The 26,821-nt window shown below is 36.3% G+C and overlaps 1 protein-coding gene across 10 annotated transcripts in view; it reads right to left on the bottom strand.

Annotated features, from left to right (window-relative positions):
- The window catches only part of GPATCH2L (G-patch domain containing 2 like), an 81,760-nt gene that overhangs the window by 23,405 nt on the left and 31,534 nt on the right, over positions 1–26,821 (bottom strand). For 7 of the 10 annotated variants that reach the window (XR_011970183.1, XR_011970182.1, XM_072623148.1 and 4 more), the window contains one exon: positions 26,130–26,215. The exons of the other annotated variants lie outside the window; for them this stretch is intronic. Coding sequence is in view for 5 of the 7 variants with exons in the window: in XM_072623148.1 (XP_072479249.1) it covers positions 26,130–26,215 (86 nt within the window). In the remaining 2 variants the exon portion in view is untranslated. The remainder of the gene's footprint in view (positions 1–26,129; positions 26,216–26,821) is intronic. 10 annotated transcript variants of the gene reach the window in all.

Raw genomic sequence — 26,821 nt, 5'->3', positions numbered from 1 at the left:
TGATTGATTAAACTGAAGCATGGATAGTGTGATACTGTAAAGGTTATTTCCGTTTGGGTATGGCTTAAACTAAGATCCTTCCTTTGTGGCTTTAGCAAGTCTAATTTAGATAAAAAGTTCTTAAGTTCAATCACACTGTCTCTGAACCCTGAGGTAAGAAAATTCCTAATATCTAAGCAGAGATGGGATGCTCTGCTTTAATTTACATATCTATCTCTAGTTAAACCCGGCCCTCTTTGGGACGCACACACATTACTGAGTAACAAAACAGCACATTATATTATGGTGCCTGTGAATAAATAAACACTGAGAGGGGAAGTTGGGGGAAAAGCAGAGCCTTTCCTGGGACCTCCCAGTTCTCAAGCTACACATCGTGGGAATCTTTTGCAGTGAGATATCCACAGGGCAATGGACTTCTCTTCTTGATATTCTCCCTCTCTACCACAGCTCAAGCCTACCTTTATCTTACTGCCAGCTTGGTTGCTTTCTGGGCTGCAAGTTCTTCGCAGTTTCTCTGTATGACCCTACTTGTTCCTCGATTTCCAGACACTTAGAGAGAGTTCCTCTCCTCTGTGCAAGTTCCTTATTCAATGAAGCATATAGGCCCTGTTACACTAGCTCTGACTGACTGATTGAATTAAGCGATTTTACCTAACAAAGATTGTGACTGAACTTAAATTTTCATCTAAAATAAATTCAGTAAAGCTACAGAGGTAGAAACCATCTATGGACCTTAGAGGTCTCTAGGTTTAAAACAATTACCACAACAGTATTACAGTTGTATTGTTAAAGATAATTTTGCTCAACAATCCTGATTATCAGTGTCAAGCAAGGCATAAAAAGGAAGAATGTGTGCTCACCAAAAGTATTTGAACTAAGTCCAAATACATGAATTTTCTATAGACAGCAAGGTCTTCCCTGGCCAAAGGAAGGAAGAAAAGAAGGAAGCTGAGGCCAAAGCCAGAATCAAGGTCCTTCCTCCCCCAAGCAATTCCTTCTCAAAGAGGGGCTGCCTGGAATGCTGCATTTGCTCCAAATTCTGGAATGATACAGTTCTATAACTAGCTTGATAATTTACAGATGATCCCTGGGGCCTGACTGAGCTTCCAGATACCCACCTACACACAAACTCTAGTTCCAAGGACTGCTGTCATTTAATGTTATGATTATGATTATAATTATAATGTTATATTATTTTAAATGGGATATGAATAACTTGAACAAGTTGATCAACTCTACTCTGACCTACTAGAGGAACAGACTTTGTGGATTACAGCGTGCATTCATGCTTGCAATCTGTACCTCAATAAAGAAACCTCAGAAAATAACTTCTTAGTACAGTAAAATAGTACTGCTCCAAGATCAGCAGAGCGTGTCTATTTCCTCATTTCAGTGCTAAAATTCTACTATGCGGAGTTTTAAGTATCTAAATGAAAGGTTTAAGAACTGAAAATTATATGCTAATTTTTTAAAAAAGCATCAATGTATTTATTAAATACTTTAATAAATACATGGTTTCAACCTTCCTAGAAGGTAGAAATTTCTATATGCAAATTTATGTCTGTAAAGTAATTAGAAAAAGACAACATCTTCTTTGCATATTGTATACAGTGTATTATCTAACCTCTATCCTTAGGGAATAAGTAATATGGATTTGAGAATTTTCCACATAACAGAAACTAATTTCTTTAAAAGGGCAAAAAATTCTCAACTATATACATTCTGATGGACCTTTTCTGCACTATAAAGACAAGTCTGATACAAAATCATATTCTCATACAACTGTCAGGATAATAAGACCGTAGATTTAGAGGTAGCCCAGAGGCTGGGGGTCATTTAGTCTGACCCCCTAATTTTACAGATGATGAACTGAGTCTCAGGAAGGTTTGCCCATAGTCACACTGGCACAAATGGCAGGACCAGCATTAAAGCACGTGGCCTGTGACTCCAAGCCAGCTTTATTTCCACTAAACAGTGCTGCTTCTCAAGGGATCTTAAGATATACTTCAGTTCAATGAGAGGCTCAGAGAGGCTAAGTGACTTCCTTAAGGTCATATAGTTAGTCACAAGAAAAAGCCCTAACTAGATTCCAGGTCTCCTGACCACTGACCCAAGGTCATCGGTAAGAGCACCAATATTTGTATTACATTACATTCGCTGTGATCTGCTCTTTCACTAAAGTTCTCTAGAACAGTGGTTTTAAATGTGGGGGTTACGGTCCTCTGGGAAGCAAGGGGCACACATCAGTACTGAAAAACATCCATAAAATCACAGCACACCAAGTGCTAACATGTACAGCACAACAACATTTCACACTTAGATTTATTAACATTTTTCAGTAAGAAATAATGAATGTAAAGAATACAGGGAAGAATTAGAAGGCTGTGATCTACTGCAAAGTGAGCCAAAAAACAACTTTTGTTTTTAAGACAGAACCACAGAAACAATATACACAATGACTACAACAACTAGAATGGAAATGATGACGTCAAGATCACAATGCAGATGAGAACGGCAAGGTGAGAATGTGGCTCCTTTCCTCCTTAGCAGATAGGAGGAACTAGGAAACACAGAACAATGAATTTGATTAACTTGGCTGAATTTTTTTCCTTTCTTCTTCATTCTTAAATATAAGTGATGGTGTTCAAATGCTAAAAAATATAGGTGATAAAAATAAAATCGATAAAACGTTTTTAAGAAGATTGTTCAAATTATATAGAAGCTATAATTATAAATTCACTGAAAAGTAACACTAAATTCAGAATAGGCTTTTTTCAGCACGTATCTTCTTAATCTATGGATGCTAACAATACAACTAAAAACATGAAGAGCTATACAGAATTTCTAGGTGATAAACTTCAAGTACAATCCTTATGCTTGAAGACTGAGAAATAGCGCCCTAGATCAGAAGTGTCAAATACACAGGTGAAGCAGATTGGGAAATATTTAATAAAAATACAACAGAACCTAAATGATTGTTAATATGGTTTTTCTAAGTCAACATGCCTTTATGTACAGTTTGGTGGCCTCTGTTTCTATCTGAGTTTGACAACACTGCACTGGACTACTGAGAGTATTATTATTATCATTATTATTGTATTCTAGATCATAGTTCTTATCTCCCAGAATTAACAATACCTTCATGGGCTTCATGTGTGTATTGAAGAGCAATTTTTCAAAGAAGAGGGAAGAGATTGAGTATTGATTAAGCACCTACTGTGTTCTAGGCACTATGCTAAGCACATGACAAATATTATCTTATTTGATCCACAGGGTTCCAAACTGCTCAGTTGATGAATATTTCTTCTATCTCCTGCCTCACAGTCAGAAGTTAAGCCTTTATCTCATTTCTACATTTCTAATCTGTTTTATCCTTTATTTCTAATCTGATTGTAACCTAGAGACCTAAAGTTTGCACAAGAAATCAGATGACCAAGATTGTTAAGCATATAACCTTAGTCCACAATGTGTAAAGTTAAATTACTCCTACAGGGTAATGTGCCTACCTTCATCATATCACAGGATCACAGAATCTCAATATTGGCTTAGTCAGTATGACTAGCTTAGCCATATTAAATGTGTATCCCTTCTATAACATATGCAGCAAATACAAAATACAGCATTTGTTTGCAGACCTCTAGGGAGAGAGAAGTACCACTGCCTCCAAAGGCCACCAAATCTACTTTGGGCAGTTCTAAATCATAAAGAAGTTTTTCCTCATGTTGAGCCTAAATCTCCTTCTCCCCTCACCCTCTAGTTCTGTCTGCTGGCACCAAGCAGAAGAAATCTAAGCCCTCTTCTCCAGGACAGTCCTTTAAGTGTTTGGAAGTTATCAAGTCCTCCTTGTCTCAATGCTCCTGGATCCTTCAATAATGACTCACATACTATGATCTTCAGCTCTTCACTATCCTGGTGGGTCTCCTCTACAGATTCTTTTCCAGCCTATCAGCGTGCTTCCTAAAATGTGGTGAGCTGAATGCAGTACTCCAAATGTGAACATAAGAACAAGCACTAACCAATCCTTTGTCTGCCTTAATACAACCTAGGATTGTATTAGCTTTCTGACATAATATATTGAATTTGCTGTCTATTAAACCTTTTTTCCAGAATTATCTTCTTCAGAGATTTTTTTTCAGATTATATAGCCATGTCATCTCTTACACTTGTGTGTAAGCTGATTTTTTTAATCCAAGTATAAACATTTACTTATCCCTTTCTCTATAAAATTTCATCTCACATTTTGCCCAAAGTCCAATCTGTCAATAACTTTATGGATACTGAATCTGTTATCCAAGGTATTAGCTGTCCCTCCCAGCTCTGCATCATCTACAAATTTAATGAGCATGCTGGGTATTCCTTTATCTGAGACAATGATAAAACTGTTAAATACCAGCACAGGGTCAAGCAGAGATGCCTAAAGCACTCCATTAGAGAGCTCCTTCTAAGATGACACAGAAATATAAGTACTCTGTGGGTCCAGTCATTCATCCAATTTTGAATTCACTCACATATTTATTTCTCCATTCCTTCTACAAGGTCAGCAAGAAACAGATACTATTTTTATAGGACCATGCCACTGTGTTCCATTCATTATGTCACCTGTTTTTATTTCAATTTCTATACACATCTTTTTAAAATACAAGTTGGTTGATGGGTTCCCTGTGTATCCACATTTGTCTCTCTGGATAATTTCCTTTATTCCTACTCAGAATTATTTCTTTTTGCACTTTCAAAATTTTTGTCTTGAAAATTCCCCAAAAGGCAGAACCAAGATGATGGGGAAAAGACAGGAACTTGCCTAAGAACCCCGCAAAACCTCTCAGAACAACTTTAAATAATGCCTCAAAACAAATTCTGAAGCAGCAGAACTTTCAAAAGGATGGGAAACAATTTTCCACCCCAAAACAACTTAAAAAGATTGACAAGAAAAGTCTGTTGCACTACGGAGAGAGTGGAGTGCAGGCCAGGTCCCAGCGGTAGGCTTTGGGGGAGAGGAAGGGTGCAACTGAATCAGTAGCGGCAGTGGCAGTTTCTGGACTTCTCGGCCCAAAGATAGTAAGGAGGGCAGACAACTGGTCAGAAGGAGACTGCAGAGGCCCCTTTGCTGGCACCAGGGGCAGGACTCTTGTTCCATTATCCATACTTAGATCTGAGTCACAGTCAGTCCTGGGTCTCAGAGCAAGGAGGAGTACTAGCATACCAGAGCTTGTGGCCAAAGGGAAGCTGGGACCCTGGTTACAGCTCCAGGGCAGAAAAGAATACTTTGTAATCAGTCACAGACCAGAAGAGTAATAAACACATCTCTCCCTAGGTCATATCCCCTTAGAAGAACTGAAAACTTACAGATCTCCAGAATTATCTCTGAAATAACTGAACAAAAAAATCTGAAGTTTGGGACAGTGCCCCCTCCACTCCAGAAGCAGAGCCACACTTTATCAAACAATTAAAAGTCAAGAAATAAGCTAGAAAAATGAGCAAAGAGCAATAAAAGATCCTGACTATACAAAGTTACTATGGTGACAAGGAAGATCAAAACACAAATTCAGAAGACAAGGCCAAAACTACTAATCAAAAGCCTGAATGTGAGCCCATAGAACAGCTCAAAAAAAGATTCTGAAAATCAAGTAAGAGAAGTAGAAGAAAAATTGGGAGGAGAAATGAGAGTGATGCAAGAAAATCATGAAAAAAGAGTCAACAGCTTGGCAAAGGAGGCACAAAAAAATACTGAAGAAAGTAACACCTTAAAAAACAGACTGCCAAAAGATAAAAGACACACAAAAATTCAATGAAGAGAATACCTTGAAAAGCAGAACTGGGCAAAAGGAAAAAAAGGAACAAATTTCACTGAAGAAAAGAACTCCTTTAAAAAATACAATTACCAAATGGAAAAACAAGTCCAAAAGTTCACTGAAAAAAATGATTACTTAAAAATTAAAATTGGGCAAAATGGAAGCTACTGACTCTATGAGACATCAAGAAACAATAAAACAAACTCAAAAGAATGAAAAAATAGAAGAAAATGCAAAATATCCCAATGAAAAAACAACTAAACTGGAAAAAAGATCTAGAAGTTATAATCTAGGAATTGCTGATCAAAAACAGGGCCCAGGCATCATCTTTCAAGAAATTACCAAGGAACACTGCCCTGATATCCTAGAATCAAAGGGTATGATAGAAATTAAAAGAATCCATCAAATACCTCCTGAAAGAAATCCCAAAATGAAAACTCCCAAGAATATTACAATTCAAATATCATGAAGCCACAGTCAGGATAACACAAGATATAGCAGTTCCTACATTAAAGGACTGGAGGGCTTGGAATGATACTCCGCAGGGCTAAAGAACTAGGATTACAAGGATGACCTATCCAGCAAAACTGAGTATTATCCTTCAGGGAACAAAAATAAACATTTAATGAAATAAAAGACTTTCAAGCATTTCTGATGAAAAGACTGGAGCTGAATAGAAAATCTCACTTTCAAACAAAAGACTCAAGAGAAGCATAAAGGTACACAGGAAAGAGAAATCATAAGGGATTCAATAAGGTTAAACACTTTACATTCTTACATGGGAAAATGATGCCTGTAGCTCCTAAAAATTTTCTCATTATTAGGGCAGTCAAAAGGAATATACAAAGACAGAGGACATGAGTATGAGCTCAATATGATGGGATAATTATCTTAAAAAATAAAATTAAAGGGTGAGAAAGAGGAATACACTGGGAGAAAGGGAAAGGGAAAGGTAGAATGCAGTAAATCATCATCTGATACAAAAGAGGGGTGAAAGAGTGTTTACAATAGAGAGGTTGATGGGGAAGGGAGGGGTGGGAAGCACATGAACCTTACTCTCATTAGAATTGGCTCAAAAAGGAAATAACATACATACTCAGGTGGGTATGAAATCTCTTACCACGCAGAAAAGTAGAAGAGGAAGGGGATAAGAGAAAGGAGGGAAGAAAGGAAGGATGGAGAGGGCAGATGAGGGGATGTAAAAATCAGAAGCTGAACACTTCTGAAAATGGAAGTGAAAAGGAGAAAGATGTGAAATGACAAAGAGAATAGGATAAACAGGGTAAGTAGGATTGTGGGAAATAAATAAGAATCATAACTGTGAAAAAATGCTACAGCAAGTTTCTCTAATAAAGACTTCATGTTTCAAATATATAGAAGTTTATAGAAATAAGTCATTCCTCAAATGATAAATGGTCAATGGATATGAACAGGAAGTTTTCAAATGAATTAAAGCTATCTATATTAAAAAATGCTCTAAATCACAATTAATCAGAGAAATACAAATTAAAACAACTCTATCAGATTGGCTAATATAACAGAAAAGGAAAATGACAAATGTCAGAAGGAATATGGGAAGACTGAGACACTAATGCACCATTCAAGTGGCACTGATTCAACCATTCTGGAGAGCAATTTGGAACTATACCCAAAGAGCTATAAAACCATACATACCCTTTGACTAGCAATACCAACATTAGGTCTGTATCCCAAAGAGATTTAAAAAACAGGGGCGGGGGGGAGGTTGGAGGGAAGGACCTATATGTATAAAAATATTTATAGCAGCTCTTTGAGTGATAGCAAAGGAATGGAAATTGAGAGGATGTGATAGGCATATGAAGAAATACTATTTTGCTATAACAAATGAAGAGCAGGATGCACTCAGAAAAATCTGAAAAGATATGAACTGATATAAAGTGAACTGAGCAGAACCAGGAAAACATTATATAGTAACAGCAATATTATTGTATGATGACTAATTGCAAATGACTTTGCTATTCTAAGTAATATCATGATATAATTTTGAAGGAAATATGATTTTAAAAAATGCTATCAACCTCCAGAGAAAGAACTGATGGAGTCAGATTCAGGTATACTTTTTCTTTATTTTCTTGGGGTTTTTAGGTCTGTATTTTCTTTCACAACATGACTAATATGGAACTATGTTTTGCATGACTGCATATGTATAACCTACATCAAACTGTTTGCCTTCTCAACGCGAGGTAAGATGAGAAGGGATGGGAGAGAGAATTTGGAGCTCAAAATTTTTTAAATGAATGTTAAAAATTGTTTTTACATGTAATTGGGGAAAAATTAAAATATTAAATTTTTAAAAGAAGCAAACAAGAAAGAAAACTACCCAGCCCTCCTCAACTGATTTCCCTAGATAAAATTTCATTCCATGCAACCTATAAAAATTTCTCTGAAACCTTTTAAATTTGCTCTCCACAGGGTGAAGATTATCCTAATCTAGGGCACATATTAGCCTTAGCCAAATTTCCTCTCTCTCTGTCCCAAATTTCTAAGATGGTAGTTAACTGACAGCATATGTGGGTCTACACCATTATTCACTGTAATGATAGTTCTTTCTCTGCAGAGTTTTATATCTACTATTTTAACAGTCTTTATTCTTCCCTTTCCTGTCTACATTACATTATTTTACTCTCCAGTCTCTTGACAGAGGTCAGGATTCCCTTCTACCTCTTCAAATTATTTTTCTTCACTGTTTTAACACAAAGATTTTTTATTTTCTCTAATAATTAGAGGAACAGAGCTTCGTAATCACTTTTATCTCCTCTTCCAGGGTCAAGACAAGCCTGCATTCTGAGTCAGCTACTGGTCATAGCATAAAGACAAACACCAGATCCGCTGAGCAAATTACTAAAGAAAAAAGTCTTCCTATTCTGAGTTCTGGAATCAAGAGTGTCAATCCTTTGTAAATCCTGCTGTTAGCTCTTGCGGTCAATTATCATTCTCTAGGGATAGTTACTTTTCTTTCTGCCTTTAAAAAAAAAAACTTCCTGGTTTATATCTGTTCCAGGTTGCTGGAAATTTTATCACCAACAAGGTACTGGCATTAATGTATATAGTTCTACAAACTGAGGCAAAGATCTAGCTACAAATTAACTCTATTTTAAACAAGGAGAGGCAGTGTGACACAGTAAAAAGAGCAATAAATCCAGAGTCAAGAGACCCACACTGAAACCCTACCTCTATCACTACCTGTATGAACTTTGACAAGTCACTTTTACTCTCTGTGGACCTCAGTCTCCTTGTTTGTAAAATGAGGATGCTGGACTGGATGGCCTTTAAGATCACTTTCTGTTGCAAATGCATGATGAACATGTTATTTAAAACATCATCCCATATCTAAGGTTCAATGCTCTTTCCCCTGTGATCTGAAATCCAATCCCAATTTGTAGAATCCTTCCATCTACCTAAAGAATGTCTGCCAAAGACATTTTGGTCTTTTTTTTTCTTTTTGGTCTCTGCCAAAAGACTGCTTGGTTATCTGAACTGCAGACTGTGTACCCTAGGGATTGTCTCTATTTGTCCAGTGTTAGAAAAAACTCAACCTAGCTGCCGTGTGTCCCTAAAATGTACTCCTTGCCAGCAGGCTTACTGTAAAGTTCTCTGTTCTCTTTGCTAGGTGATTGGGCTACATCTTTCTCTACAAAAAGCTATCCTTTCACTATTGACCTTAATTAATATTCTCAAGCAGTTTATTACAAAGAGAAAAAAATCAAGGAGGGGTAAAATAAAAAAGGTAGTAATCTGCATTTTCTCCAAACACTTTTCTGATGTTCTCTGTTTAATCATATAATAGACCTGGCTACTTTGAACAAATGGAGAGAAATTATTATTATTACTATATACCACCATAATGGAATGTAATATAATTAAATCATATGTATGTGTGTATGTATGTATGTATGTATGTAGAGAAAGACAGGATTGAGACAAAAGAGGGAAACATGGGAAGAAAATGAGGTTTGAATACTATGGAATTGCCAAATTATACATATGTGTGGATATATATATATACATATATATATATATATATATATATATATATATATATATATATACTCCTCAAATTTTAAGCTCTTTTAAAGACAACATCCCAAAGCCAATATAAAATATTAAGAAGTTCTCAATACAATTTAGAGTACAATTAATTCATTCAACATAATGTTTACTATCTGCAAAACATGGTAGCAGGCTTAGGGGATGATTAATTATAAAAATTCACATTGATATATCACTAAACTTTCCTTTTTAGAGATAGTCATTTTAGAGATGAGGACATGAAGCTCAGAGAGAAGGTACATGTCAGTCACACAAGTTTATACGTCAGAAGAAAAGCTTGTGACTCAAAGACAATGTTCTTTCCACCACACCAAAATACTCCCCCATCTACAAACATAATTATGACATTAAATAATGCTGAATCTTCAATCTGGAAATATCTTTGAATCAGATTCTAGAACCCAGAATAACTTCTGAGTCCTAAAGTAAACCAAGAAATAAAGTTTCATTTTAAAAAGGGTGCTATATAATGGATATGAATTTAGAAACTATTCCAAAATGGGAGGCATTGGTCCTTTAGGTCTTACTTAATTTACTTTGCATCTTAGAAACACAGGCTCATAGAGCAGGACTGGAAGCTGGTCCAGCCCCCATTTTGTAGATAAGGAGAGTGAGGTCCAAGGAGGTTCCAGAAGACTTGTCACACAGTGCTAGAGGTGGGATTTGAATCCAGGTCTTTTAATTTATTCTGAGCCACTGTTCTTTCCACTATACTACCTAATTCCTCTTTCAGCCTCTAAGGATGTTACTGAGTGAATTCAATTTAACTTAATTCAAGCATTTATCAAACACCTACACAGGCAAAGCACAGGGGATAAAGCATTTGTCTTGGGTTTTTGGCTTTTTTTCTTTTGAAGCATAGACCCTGAAATCAAGGAGCTTACCACCTAATAGGAAGGATAAGACATATATGCAAACAAGTATGAAAAAAAGTTGAATGTGATAGGAACAAAGGAGAAGTTCAGACGAACTGTCATAATAAAAGATGAGGTAGAAATCACTCTCAGAAGGAAAGAGGTAGAAAGGAGATAGATGAAATGTGGGGAAACCTCCTACAGACCCTGACAAATGCTTATTTCATGGCTGAATAAAAACATGAAGGTGGACTAGTGAATGCTCTAAGGAGATGGCATACCTCTCTGGAAGAAACTATTTGGCCAAATAATTTGCAGAGTAAAGTTAGGCTACAAAAGCAATAAGTAAAATTCCTCATTTTAAATAACTACTTTAAACAAACAGCAAAAAACTAATCACAAGGTGAATACTGCAGATTATTAACATTAAAAATGTACACACACACACAAACACACAATACTCACAATATTTGTATTTTATATTTGATTCCAGGAAGCTGAAGATCAGGTGAACTATTAAAATTACATTACTGCTTAAGAAAATAAGCACCAGATGACTGTCTCTGGGGCAGGTATGTACTTTTGGAAGAAAATATTTTGGACAAACATATTCATTTATAGTACCAATATCAGCAAAGAGGAACTGAAATGACTTTATTTTTTAGATTTAGAATAAGAGATGTTTTAGTCATTTCCAATGATAAAAAGTACCTTATATTCCCTAGGTCAAGGTACCTTAAGCACTGTTTTGCTACTCTTGTTTTTAAAGCCAATAACTGTGGAAAATTCATTAATTCATATTTTGTAACAGAAGAGAAAAGGAGTGTAACATACCTATGCTAAGATACCTGCAGTTATGGCTACTCTCATGAATAAACGTGCATTTCTGAGGACCACAACATGCTGTTTTCTTTACTGACTTATCTTCAGCATCAATTAACATTTATTTAAGCACTAAGTAACAAACATTACAGTAAGCATCAGATTCCTATTAACTCATACATATATAGTAAGGATCTCGCCCTAAGACACTAGGAGCAAATAAGAGGAAAACTTTAACAATTAGAGCGGTACCTTGTAACAACATAAAAATATCTGAACAGTATCAAGTTTTCACTAGTTTTATTCAAATTTGACCCATAAAAGTCTCTGACTAAAATCTCCAATAGTTCACTTACTCCTAGAGTTCCTCTATACCTTTTCATGCCAGTGGAAACGAAGTTCAGATCACAGCATGTCGTGGACTTGATTCTTGTCAACAATACCTGAATATTTTCAAATCTATGAAATACGTAATGATAGTAGTTTTTTTTCAGTCACATCCAACTCTGTGACAATTTGGGGGATTTTATTGGCAAAGGTACTGGAGTGGTTTGCCATTTCCTTCTCCAGCTCATTTTACAGATAGGGAAACTGAAACAAACAGTGTTAAGTGACATGCCCGCACAGCTAGTAAGTGTCTGAGGCTAAATCTGAACCCAGGTTTTTCTGACTCTAGGCTGAGCACTCCATCCATTGAGCCACCTAGCTGCTAGCTAGCTCTCAAGAAGTTTGACTTCTAATGGAGGGAGATAACACACAGAAAAGGGAAGAGGGGGAGGGACAAGGACAAGCATTTATTAAGTGCTTAACTATGTGTTAGGCAGGGACAGTTAGGTGGCTCCATGGATGGAAAGCTGAACCTGAAGTCAAAAAGGTCTGAGTTCAAACCCAGCCTCAGACACTTAACTAGCTGTGTGACTCTGGGCAAGTCACTTAATCTGTGTGCCTAAGAGGTGGCTCAGTGGATAGAGCGCCAGGTCTAGAGTCAGAAAAATCTGAGTTCAAATCTACCTCAGACACTTACTAGTGTGACCCTGAGCAAGTCACCTTAACCCTGCTTACCCTCACTATCCTCATTTGCAATATGAATTGGAGAAGGAAATGGAAAACCACTCTAGTAACTTTGCCAGGAAAACCCCAAAAGGGATCATGAAGAGTCAGACACAAACTGTAAACAACTCAACAAAGTGTTTTGTCATTTTTTTATTATTAGATGTTAATTATTTTCAGTTTCAACATTCATTTCCACAAGATTTTGAATTTCAAATTTTCTCCCCATCTTCCCCCTGGCACAGCATGCACTCTGATTACCCCCTCCTACAATCTGCTGTCCCTTCTATCACCCCACCCCTTCTTTCCTATTTTCTTGTAGGGCAAGATAGATTTCTATACCCCATTGCCTATAAATCTTATTTCACACTTGCATGTAAAAACAATTTTTAACATTCATTTTTAAAGCTTTGAGTTCCACATTCTCTCCCCTCCTCCCTCCCCATCCACCCTCACTGAGAAGTTAAGCAATTTGATATGGGTTATACATGGGTAGTCATGCAAAACACTTCCATAACAGTCATGATGTGAAAGACTAACTATATTTTTCTCCATCCTATCCTGCCCCACATTTATTCAATTCTCTCTTCTGGCCCTGTCACTCCTTAAAAGTACTTATTTCTAATTACCTCCTCCTCCCGTCGGCACAACTTTCATCCCTCACCCCCATTTATCCCCTTCCCCCCTACTTTCCTGTAGTGTGAGATAGATTTTCATACCAAATTGAGTATGCATGTTATTCCCTCCTTAAGTCAGATTCGATGAGAGTAAGGTTCACTCTTTCCCTCTCACCTCCCCCTTCTTCCCCTCCATTGAAAAAGCTTTTTCTTGCCTCTTTTATGTGAGATAATTTATCCCACTCTATTTCTCTCTTTCTCCTCCCAATATATTCCTCTCCCATCCATTAATTTTATTTTTTTTAGATATCCCTACCTATTCAACTCACCCTATGCCCTCTGCCCATATATGTATATACATATATATATATATGTATGTATATATGTATATATACATGTGTATATATACATACATACATATATGTATGTATATATGTATATATACACGTGTATATATGTATATATGTGTGTATATATATATATATAAAAATCCCTCCAACTACCCTAATACTGAGAAAAGTCTCAAGAGTTATAAATATGATCTTTCCATATAAGAATGTAAACAGTTAAGTCCCTTATGATTTCTCTTTTCTGTTTACCTTTTCGTGCTTGCTTCTTGTATTTGAAAGTCATAATTTCCATTCCGCTCTGGTCTTTTCACCAAGAATGCTTGAAAATCCTCTATTCCACCGAATAACTATTTTTTTCCCCTGAAGTATTATATTCAGTTTTGCTGTGAAGGTGATTCTTGGTTTTAACTCTAGCTCCTTGAACTCTGGAATATCATATTCCAAGCCCTTTCATCCCTTAATGTAAAAGCTGCTATATCTTGTGTTATTATCCTGATTGCAATATTTTCTCCTTGATGTGGGAGCTCTACAATTTGGCTATAATATTCTCAGGAGTTTTCCTTTTGGGATCTCTTTCAGAAGGTGATCAGTGGACTCTTTCCATGTCATTTTACCCCCTGGTTCTAGAATATCAGGGCAGTTTTCCTTGCTAATTTCTTGATCGTGGCTTTCTGGTAGAATAATTCTTAGATTTTTCTCTCCTGGATCTATTTTCTAGGTCATTTGTTTTTCCAGTTAGATATTTTACATTTTCTTCTATCTTTTCATTCTTTAGATTCTGTTTGACTGATGATGTCTCACAAAGGCATTAGCTTCTACTAGCCCAAATTTAATTTTTATCAAATTGTTCTCTTCAGTTAACTTTTGAATCTCCATTTCCATCTGTCCAATTGTTCCTTTTAAGGAGTTATTATCTCCAGTTAAGTTTTGCACTATCTTTTCCATTTGTCCAATATTCCTTTTTAAGGAGCTGTTCTCTTCAGTGAATTCTTTTTTCATATTTTTAAAATCATTTGTCAGTTTTTCTTCTATTTCTCTCATTTGTCTTTTAAAATTCTTCTTGAGCTCTTCCAAGAAGGCTCTTTGTGCTTCAGACCAGTTCATATTCCCTTCTGAAGTTTCAGAAGGGACGACAGTGATGCTCACCTCTTTTGGTATTCATGTTCTGATCCTTATCCCTATAGAAAGATTCTATGGTCTTTTCTTTTCTGGTATGCTTCTTACTAATGATGATCACCCTTTTCCTGGCTTTTAAAGTAGATCTCTGCTTCTGGGGCACAGGGGGCTCTGTCCCACAGTTCTTGTGCCTAAAACTTCAGGCTTTGTGTGTTGTGGCCTCTGGTTTTTTCAGCTAGAAGCTAAAATGCTACAGCTTACCTGGTGCGAAAAGCAGAGGCCCGGGTGAAGTCTTTCTAGGATCCCTAGAATTACCCTGGAGATAGCTGCATTAAGTGTGGGGGAGGGGTTGTCTGGCCACAGGAGGTCTCCTCTGCTGAGCTACAGCATAGGCAGACTCAGCGGTTGGTGAACCCCTCTGCACTAGTGTCTGTTGATAATTTCTTGAAAGATGATGTCTTGCCTCTTATTAACCATGGCTTTCAGGCAGTCCTATAATTTTTAAATCGTCTCTCCTGGATCTATTTTCCAGGCCAGTTGTTTTTCCAATGAGATATTTCACATTGACTGCTATGATTTCATTCCTTGGTTTTGTTTTATAATTTTTTGATTTTTTTCAGAAAAGCATTAGCTTCCCTCTGCTTCATTCTAATCTTTAAGGAATTATTTTCTTCAATGAGCTTTTGAACCTCCTTTTCCATATGGCCAATTCCGCTTTTTAAGGCATTCTTCTCCTCATTTGGCCTTTTGGATCTCTTTTGCCCCTTGGGTTAGTCTATTTTTTAAGTTATTACTTTCTTCAGCATTTTTTTGGGTCTCCTTTAGCAAGCAGTTGACTCATTTTTTCATGATTTTCTTGCATCACTTTCATTTCTCTTCCCAATTTTTGTTCTACTTCTCTTACTTGATTTTCAAAATCCTTTTTGAGCTCTTCCATGCCCTGAGACCAATTCATATTCTTCTTGGAGGCTTTGGATGCAGGAGCTTCAACTTTTGTTTTCTTCTTTGGTTGGGATATTTTGGTCTTCCTTGTCACCAAAGTAAGATTCTACAGTCTGATTCTTTTTCTAGTTTTTGCTCATTTCCCCAGTTATTTACCTGACTTTTGAGCTTAGTGGGGATAGGGGGTGTATCAATGACTGATCCCCCCACAATCTGTGGGCATGGACCTACAGCTCCAGAAAGAGCCATTGCCTCTGCCTCTGCCTCTACTGAGGCTCCTGTGGGTTCTTCCACCCCCTTCACCATCCTGGGCTGGGACCAGACCACTCTACTCTCTCACACAGGTTCGACAGGCTTTTTACAGGTTTTTTCCACTGACCTTCCAATTTGTCTTTGACCTTTTGGGACTGTGAAGTCTGGAAACCACTGCAGGTGCCAGAGATTCAGTCCCCATCCCCTAGGCCTGCTCACATGCCATGTGTACTGGCACAGCCCATGCTGGATTGTGATAAACCCTCCCTGTTGATCTTCCAGATTGTCTTGGGCTGGAAATTTGCTTCAGTCTGTCATTTTGTGGCTTCTGTTGGTCTAAATCTGTTTAGAGTCATTTTTTACAGGTATTTTGAGGGGTTTGAGGAAGAGCTCAAGCAGGTCCCTACTTCTACTCAGTCATCTTGGCTCCACCTCCCCCCCCCTTCTGTTTTGTTTTTTAGATGAGGATATATCATTATCTCTCCAAATGAGCAATGAGACTTTGGCCAATTCAGAGTTGCTACTGAAGTTAACAAATATGAACTGGTATCAGAAAAAAGACTAAAACACTTTTCAATTGTATCACTTTTTGATTAAAACCAATTACCATGTTAAACAATTTAAAGTCTATTTACGGACCTGAAATGTTGTCAACAAACAATATTTCCATTTTCTTTCCCATTATCATTTAGTACAATAAATAATTTAGTGAATGCAATATTTTAATTTAAATTCTAGGCAAGTTATTCAACAAATATTTACCAAATGACCACTGTTTCTCTCTACCCTCACGAAGTTCATGGTTTAGAAGAAAGTGAGGTATGTTTATGACATATACACAATTGTCTATGTTATAAAATCATACATGAGTAGTATATTAAGGAAGTACAAATTATTGTGAGCTCAAAAGAGAGAACAGTCAGTGGAAGTCAAGGAAGTATTCTTAGAGGAAGTATCATTTTAGTTGTGGTTTAAAGGATAAAAAGGAATTTCACAGGTAAAAATAGGGGAGACCACATTTCATAAAATAATAATAGCTGGCATTTACATAGCACTTTATTGACAATATAGAAGAGAATATGGTATTAGGAAAATAAAGGACATATTCAAGGTATATAGTAAGTAGTCTAATTTGGCTGAAGTACATGGATAGGAAGAGAATGAGACAGGGCCTACAACAGGAATTTGAACATTTCTGTTCAGGCAAAAAGGAGCTACACAAGATTTTTTTTTAAGCAGAAGAGGGCTTGGAGAGAAAGTGCAACAGAAAGAATACTAGACCTGGGTTCAAATATGAGCTCTGCTATTGATTAGGGGTGACACTGAGTAGTAACTGGTCCATTCCACTGCACTTCAATTCCTCAACAGTACTTGCACTACTCTATGTCACATCAGGCTGTTTAAAGAAATAATTTTTTAAGTTGTAAAGTCACGTTCAATTGTGAACTTTTTAGCGATATATCTGGTCTGTGCATTATTTTAATGGCTATATAGAGTACAGACAAGACAAAGAAAACATAACCATGGAGACCCGTGGAAAGGATATTGCAGAAGAGAATCTCTAACAAGGAGAAATCACATATGAGTTACCTAACACAAGGAGAGTTTCATAATCAAGTGAGCTCTCTCAGCACCCCTCTCCACCAACCATCACACATTTTCAGGAAGGACACATGTAAATAATGGATAGGAACTCCTAAAGCTGCACCCCCCCCAGGAGTTACACAAGGCAAGGACATAGGCGTGCAACCTCCACATTCCCCAGTACAAGGAAGCTGAGGCAACCTTGTAGACTATCCTTGGGAAGTCTACTTATCAGCATAGGAAGAGGGATCACAAAGTGATGAGTACAAAAAAGGTTCAAACACCAAAAATTTCAAGAGAAAATGCCTAAATAAAAGCCCAGCACACAGACAAAACAGAGAAGATCCTAAAACCATAAGGAAGAATGAGTAAAATCTCGAAGAGAATAAAAAGATATCTTAACACATATTATTATATGAAGAAAGGTGATTCAACAGTTCCTTATAAAAGACTCCTGCACACTCCTCAGAGAATGGAAGAAGAAATTCAGAATGGTTCAATAGGGAAATAAAATGTACAAAAGAAGAAATTAAGACTATAGGTGAGAAATTGGAGTTCTCATTAGAGAATTTAAAAAGACAATTAACAAATTAGGGAAAGTGCATCCAAGATAGAAAAATCTCTCTAAAGAAATAAAAGATTAACAGATTTGGAACACAAAAATATAAGTAAAGGAAAACCTGAGAAGAAAAACAATAGGCAATAATATTAAAAGAACACATGAATTCTATACAAGTCAAAGTGATTGATCTTAAAGACAGGATGAACAGATATAACTAAAGGACTGAAATTCTCCCAAAAGAACATGCCAATACCATAATGCAGGAAATAGCACAAGAAAACTGTCCGGAACTTGTGCATACAGAAAACAAATTGTTAAACAAGATATACCAGATAACCATGAGAAAAAAGAAGAAAAAAGCCCTGTAGTTCAAATTCTAAGAAACACAGTGGTTAAATTTAATAATGTCAATGATAAATTTTGCAAGCAGCAAAAAGACTTAAATATGAAGGAAAGAAAATTTACATAGCACAAGAGTATTCTATAGCCACAAAAAAATTGCTTAATCAAATGGAATCATTCATCCCAAAAGTAAAGGCACTAAACAACCCAACATGACATACCTTGCAAACCGGGGCTTAATCATTACTTTTAAAATAAAATAGAGGCATTTAAGAAACTTCTGCAAAATAGAAAAAAGTAAGAATATTCAACTTGCAAAGACCTTAAGCAACTGGGATATAAGAAAGGCAAAGTAAAGCTATCAAGGAAAGAACAAGTAATAAAATCTCATATTTAGAGATTTAGGAGGAAAAAACAATTAAACAAAAGTAGGGTAAGAGAAAGGACAAAGAGGGATCATCAGAGGATAAAAAAAAGATGCAATAAAGAATTAAGTGGAACTTAAAATATATCAGAAGAGAAGATAAAACAAAGATCCAAGGATTAAATCCCATGACAGCTGACCTTCCTCATTACAGGTGAATCTACATCTTTCACAGGACACATCTGCAAAGAAACCAGTATTGTGTCAAATTACCAAAGAATTACTTAACAAAATGAGAAAAAAAAATTAACAAAATTCATTGAAGGAACAAAAGTTCATAAATATCAAGGGAATAAATGAAAAAAATATAAAGGAAGGAGGTTTAGCAACACCAGACAGATCTTTTAACCACACTACAAAGTTTTTACCATTTTGGTACTGAAAAAAAATAGGGTGGTTGATCAATGGAACAAATTAGGAACAACATACAGAAACAAATGAGCACAGAAACTAGTGTTCGTGTGGATCACAACAAAATGTGGCCAGTTCTTAAAGAAACAGGAGTACAGGGTTATCTTACTTATCTCCTGAGGAACCTGTATGTGGATCAAAAAGCAACAGTTAGAAGTTTAAAAACTGGATTGAAATTTAACATTAAAAAAAAAAAAAACAAGATCATGGCAACTGGTTCCATCACTTCCTGGCAAAAAGAGGGAGAAGAAATGTGAGCAGTGTCAGATTTTATATTCTTGACCTCAAAGATCACTTCAGACATCAACTGCAGCCATGAAATTAAAAGATGTTTGCTCCTTGGAAAGAAGGCTATGGCAAATCTAGACAGCATACTAAAAAGCAGAGACATCACCTTGCCAACAAAGGTCCATATAGTCAAAGCTATGATTTTTCCAGTAATATATGGCTGTGAGAGTTGGACCACAAAGAAAGCTAAATTCTGCAAAACTAACAATTTTGAATTGTAATGCTGGAGAAGACTTTTGAAAATCCTTTGGACAACCAGGAGATCAAATCAATCAAAACTTAAAGAAATTAATTCAGATTATTCATTAGAAGAACAAATACTGAAGCTCAAGTTTAAATACTTTGGCCACATAATGAGAAGACAGAACTCACTGGAAAATACCCTTGGTGTTGGAAAAGAATGAAGGGAGGAGATAGCAATGGATGAGATGGATAGAAAGTGTCATGGAAGCAATGAACATGAGCTTGCAAAGACTTAGGGAACACAACTAAACACAACTAAACAACTGAATAGCAACAACAAAAATCCTAGTATCTGATAAACCAAAAGATCCCAGTTTCTGGGACAATAATTCACTATTTGACAATAACTATTGGGGAAAATGAGGCACAGACCAAGACTGCACACCATAAATTAAGAAAAGCTCAAAGTGGGTAAATGATTTAGATATAAAAGGTGACATCATAAGCTAATTAACAGAGCATAGAAGAAATTATCTATCAGATCTACAGAGATAGAAGAGTTCATGAACAAAAAACTCCAAAATGAATACAACAAAATTTTAATAAATCTAACAGAGACAAAAATGAAAAAGATAGAACTGTTGGAGAATTTGGAGGTAAAAGACTTATGGAAATATTCCAATTGGGATCATGAAAGAATATGCTTATTTCTCAGCACCACACAGTACCTTTATAAAAAGAGACCCTTTACTGGGGAACACTTTTTAACCATCGTTCTTCATTTTCTTTCTTTCCTACATTCTCTAGTAATGAAGTGGCTTGTCTTCTTGCCAAGACCAATCCCTCTACATGTATCCTTGAACCCATACTCATTCTAGTCTTCTGCAGCAGACTGGCCCCTTAATGATCATCCCTCCTCTCTCTGAGCTTCAATCTCTTATCTACAGATTTTTTCTTTTTCCAATTTTCTCCCACTATAAAAAAAATCCTACCATCCCCCACAAAATCATCATCATAATGTATCTTTTCTCCCTTCCCTTCTGTCAAATGCCTAGAAAAAGATTTTTGTACTCACTAACTTCATTTTCTTTTACTCACTTTCCTCAGTCTTTTGCAATGTGGATGAACTTGATTGCTCAACTGAAATTTATCTCTACAAAATTAAACTATCTCTTATTTTGGTCTTTTCTCACTCTTCATCCTTCCTCATGTTTCTGTAGCATTTGATATTATTGATTACCCTCTTCCCCCAGGATTCTCTCTTCTCTTGGTTTCTATATTTCTCTCTCCTGGTTTTCTTATCCATGTGACTTCTCATCAGTCCTTTTTCCTGGCTCATCATTCATATTATACCCCTTAACTGTCTCTTACCCCAAAACACACCTGTGTGTGTACCTAAGCCTCCGCCATGGGCACTCTTCTATTCCTTCTCTACACTTTGCCTCAGTAACCTCACCAGTCCTCATGTATTTAGTTATCCCAAATCCAGATTCAGACTCCAGAGTTACATCACCAGCTGCCCCTTGGATTATTTCAAACTGTATATTCTAAAGATTTTTCAAATTCAATATACCCAAATTAGACCTCATTATCTTTCCATCAAAACCCATTGCTCTACTAAATTTCCCTATTTCTGAAAAAAGTACCTCCATCCTTCCAGTCTCCCAGATTCATAACCATGATTGCATTACCTTTGACTCTTCATTCTCCCTCACTTCATATATATGATCAATTGCCAAATCCTATCCTTTCTATCTCCACAATATCTATCAAATCTGAACCCTTCCCTCTACTCATACATCTAGCATCTTATTTCAAACCTTCCTCATATCGTAACTAGATTACTGAGATGGACTCCTAATTGATCACCCTGCCTCAAGATTCTCTAAATTCCAATTCATCCTCTACTCAACTACCAAAGTGATTTTCCTTAAGCACAAATCTGACCCATGTCACTCCACTATTCAATAAACACCAAGGACTTCCCATTAACTTTAGGATCAAGTATAAACTCTGGTGTTCAGTTTTTAAAGCTCTTCTTAACTTGGCTCCAAACAATTTTCCAGCCTCTTTGTATATTACTCCCCTGACTACAATCTATGATCCTATCAAAATGACCTTGTCTTGCTCTTCACAAAGGAACATCTATTATTTCATGCCTCTGAATAACCAGCCCTAATACCTAGAATGTACTCCTTCCTCAACTGCACCTCATAGAATACTTCACCTTCCTTCAAAGTACAGTTCAAACTCCACCTCTTCCTGACCTCTTTTCCTGATTTCCCCAACAGCTAATGCCCTACAGCTCTATAACTATCTTGTATTTATATTATACATACATACATAAATATGTAATTGTACATGTTGTCTCTCTCTATAAAATAAAAATCTTTTGAGAGTAGAAATTGTTTCATTTTTTTGTCTTTGTATCTCCAGTGCCTGACACACTGGAGACAGAATAAATGGTGCTGTGTGATTGAAACTAGAAAACGAGAAATGATAAAAGTAAAAGTTGGTTCTTTGAAATGTCTATGAAGGGGCCCTTGTTGACAAGTCTAATAAAACTAATAAAATTTTAGTTTAATCTGATATAAAAAAGAGATGAAAATCAAATTAATAAACTTAAAAATAATATGAAATCACAAGTAAAAAGAGCTATGAGAACCTACTACATAAAGTCATATGACTAGACAACTAAAAATTTTAAATAGTTTTATCTATAAAAACATAAAATCCCCAAATAAACAAAACAACAAATAGAGCTCTTAAACTCTTTTCAGGAAAGAAAACCCAACTAGCCATAAAGGAACTACACCTACCCACTCATCCCCTCCAAAAAACAAACAAATAAATAAAACCATTGTATTTATAAAAGAATCCTATCAAACTTATAAATGAAAACTTATATGTGTATTAAACATTATTCTCAACACTGTGAAAAAACTCTATGGAACTGCTTTTATGAAACAAATATAGTCATAATAACTTAATCAGGAAAGGACAAAATAAAGAAAGAACTAAAAACCAATACCATATAAATGAAGTCAAAAATCTTAAAACAAAATCCTGGTTAAAAAGATTACAGCAAGGAAATCAAAGAAATCAATGCCCATCAATTGGGGAATGGCTGGACAAGTTGTGGTATATAAATGTCATGGAATACTATATTGTGCTATAAGAAATGATGAACAGGAAGACTTCAGAGAGGCCTGGAAAGACTTCTATGATCTGATGCAGAGTGAAAGGAGCAGAACCAGGAGATCACTGTACACAGTAACAGCCACAGCGTACGATGACTGTTTCTGATAGACTTAGCCCTTCACAGCAATGCAAAGACCTAAAACATTCCCAAAGGACTCTTAAGGTAAAATGTCATTCATATTCAGAGAAAGAACTATGGAATTGGTATACAGAATGAAGCAGAATATTTTCTCTTGTATTATGTTTTGGTTTAGTTTGGTTTCTCTCATAATTTCTACCATTCTTTTCAATTCTTCTATGCAACATGACTAAAGTGAAAATGTGTTTAATAAGAATGTATGTGTAGAATCCATATAAGATGTCTCTGGAAGGGAGGGAGGGAGAAGACAGGGGAAGAAAATTTAAGACTTATGGTAGTGATTGTTGAAAACTGAAAACATTAATTTATAAAAAAAAAAAAAACTTAATGGAACACTCACAAAATAAGAAAAAAAAATAGACTATCTCTTCTTCAACATAAAGAGATAGGTGGGTGTTGGTCTTATTTTTGTTATTTTCCCAGACAGGGCAGGACTATCCTTCCTTAATGCCAACATTCTCAAACAACTACAGTCTAACCATAATAATACTTTTTTCTTCAGCTTTTTCATGCCCTTATGCAGAGCCTTTATATTCAACATAAACAGCCAAGAACTTCCATATTTAACAGAAATCTTCTAAATTCAAAATACCAATCGTTGCATCTCCTATACGAATAATATCAACTACTTCCCCAATCCCTATTTATTGGCACTCTAACCACTGTACAAGCAACTAAGAAGTTAAAGAGTCAACACGTAACAAATTGAACTGAAAGAAATTATCCTCCTCTAGGCTTTAAATCAAATTTAAACTCAATCGTTAATTCAAAGAACAAAGGGAAACAATGACTACATGAAATACACCATCTCCTACATGAAACTAAAACTACTCCCGAAAAACACTAAGCACACTACACAGCTAACACCAACCATAAAATTTGCTTCCTCCATTGATCAAGACATGAAGCAATCTGTGAAACAATGAAACATCTATGGCACCATGAGATAAGTGAACATCAAACTGCTTTCCCTCTCTTTTTTTTTTAACTAAAACAAGCTATAGCTCTCTTACAGCAAAAAAATCACAGACCAGATCATCTCCTAATCCATTTTCACTTGTTATTAATTTAAAGTGCTTTTACAATCATTTTATGAGGTAAGGATGTCAGTTTAAAATTTTTATTCATTTGTTTATTAATAGTCTTTCCCTCAAAACAAAATAAACACTGTCCTTTCAAAAATATTTACATTACATTCCATGAACAACTTGAAGAATCCTCAAAAAGCATCAATGATCCTTAAGCTACCCTGTAGCTGGACAGCTAACAGGATGCTATCTATTGTGCAGATTTTGTTGAAAAACCTTTACAGTTGTCAAATGCTTAGGAAATTGGAATTAAAGTAGTCCATGCAGGAGCTGACTGTGCTCAGCAGCCTGAAAGAAGGAAACCTTCATAGCCTAAGCATGATTATCAAATTCTTTGTGCTCTTAAAGGAGAGTAATTATAGGCATGTGAAAAAAAGGAAGTTCTCCCTGAGGTACTCTTCCTTGCATTCCTCCCAAGAGGCACCAGGGCCATTAAAAATTCCAAGATGAAGAGGAAAACAGCCTGGGAACAGCCAGGAGGCAATACAGCAAATTAATACACCAACTGTCCTCAGGGAATGCTGTGATAAAACAGGAAACACTTCTCTCTCCGCAAAATAAAATTATACCACTAATGATAACACAGTCAGCACACATACAAAAACCATTCTAATGATGGGTGTGAAATTCCCAATGCTGCCCAGACACTTTGAATGAAATCTTTTCCCACTACACACAAAATGAGGCAGAAAAAAGGCCTAGCTCTTCCTAAGACCAGCTCTCCTCAGTGCCAAGCATATACCTCCCCAAAAACCTCTTCCACCTGTACCTGAAGTCCGCAGTCTCAATGGCTGATACTAAATTCTGTCTATCTGGCCTCCAGAGGAGTTGCAAAGTCCCTCATTACCTAGGAACCTCTGCCTTAAAAGACAGAGAAAAGGTACGTAACATTATTTCAGGAAAGTAAAAGATGGCCTGGCAGGCTCAGTGTTTTATCATTCACTTTTTCTAAAGGTTTCGCAGAGGCCATGTGCGCTTATCAAATGATTAATAAAGAAGGAATGGTATTTAGGAGTGAGAGAAAAACAGAGATATCATCATCTCTATTCACTCTCCTTAGCCTTCAGCCAATGCCAAATGTATGAAGCACTATACAACGTTTCTCTAAAGTTTAGTGGGCGCCCATGAATGCAGCCGAGACTTCATGCTCCTAACTCCTAGCCACCAGTACTGATAAGGAAGAAATAGAAGATAACGATATGACTAATGAGATACACAAATAAGAAACACAAGCTGCTGTGCAGCTCAGCTTTTTAAAGGAAACAAGGAATCCCAATAAAGGCATAGATACTAATTCAGCATTGTATAACCTTTCTGGCAGAGTCAGCCTGAAGGCAAAACTCCACTTTGCCTCTGACACGAAGCAGTATGCTGGGCCTGTCTCAAGGGATTTACACATGATGAAAGCAATAGCCACCTAAACCAAAAACCCTGCCCAGAAGTCAGGGAACTACATTCACGCTGCCTTTTTAAACTGAGGATTTAAATCCAGAGTAAATGCTAAGAGAGAAGTGGTTTACACTAAACTAAAAAGTTTTCATATTTTCTGCACAAATATTTATAATATTTTTCCTTTCAAAAGACTTTTCCCAACTTCCCCACTTGATTCTGCAATATACCAGAAGCCTATGACTGGGGTCACAGTTTCATGTGGTAATAATGACTGTGCCCATGAAAAGTCTTCATCTTTTCAAACATTGCACAACCTATACAAAAATTATTAAATGAGCAAATGCATGGACTTTTGCCATTAGATAAAACTACCTGGAATCTATCAATCAGCTATACAAGGAACTGCATGTACCATACATACACAACAAGTCTGACTAATGAGAAATCACCTCAGACACTATCCAACTCCACCTTTGTGATAAAGAGAGAAGCATGTTTACTTGCTTTCTCATCTTCTTCCTTAAAAGAATCTCTCTCTGGAGTAGCAGTATTAATAATATTCTTTTCAGACGAGGCTTTATTGGCATTGACTAGAAGGAAATGAGGGAAGTCCCTCAGAGACTAGAAATATTACCTGGCAGAACAGTGTGCTGGTAAGCATCTTCGGTGGGAAGCATCAGCAAGAACATCCAAAGAATAGAGAGGAGAAAGGGGATTGAACTGAAAGAACAAAAAGGAAGTCATTTCAATAAGACCCACTTGAAAGATACACCCTGAATGTGAAAAAATAATCCCAATGTCAGAATACTTTCTCCACTCTATCTCAACTATTTATGCTATCCCAAAACATTATCACAAAACTATTTAATGAGGCTATATAATGTTCAACATTATGCCATGTGATTGCAGCATGACTAGTCCAGTTCCCTCAAAAAAGAACGACTATATTCTCTTCTGTTAGTCCTCTGAAAACTTTTTAACGTATGATAACATAGCATTTTCTGCAAAAGTACCATTAACTAGCAGTTCTGTCTATCAACCTGGACTCCATTCAAAATCATTCTCAAGTAGACTAGCAAATTATTACCTCCTTTCCTCCTAACTTAGAGAATCATTTTGATGGATGATGAAAGTATCTACAATATGAAGTTTTGAAAATGGTACAGCCAGGGAATCAAAAAATCCAGTCACAACTGTCCCATTAACTTGAAATAGATGCAATGTAGTTTTGGGCAAGCTAGTTAATTTCTTGACTTTTATAGTGTTTTCTAACATGGAAATGCTATAGAGTGCTGGACTGTGAAGCCACAAAGACTTTAATGGGTT

The sequence above is a fragment of the Notamacropus eugenii genome, chromosome 7 (assembly GCF_028372415.1).
Source record: "Notamacropus eugenii isolate mMacEug1 chromosome 7, mMacEug1.pri_v2, whole genome shotgun sequence".
Taxonomy (NCBI): domain Eukaryota; kingdom Metazoa; phylum Chordata; class Mammalia; order Diprotodontia; family Macropodidae; genus Notamacropus; species Notamacropus eugenii.
Note: the sequence above shows the minus strand (reverse complement) of the source record. Positions and strands in the feature narration are given on the sequence as shown.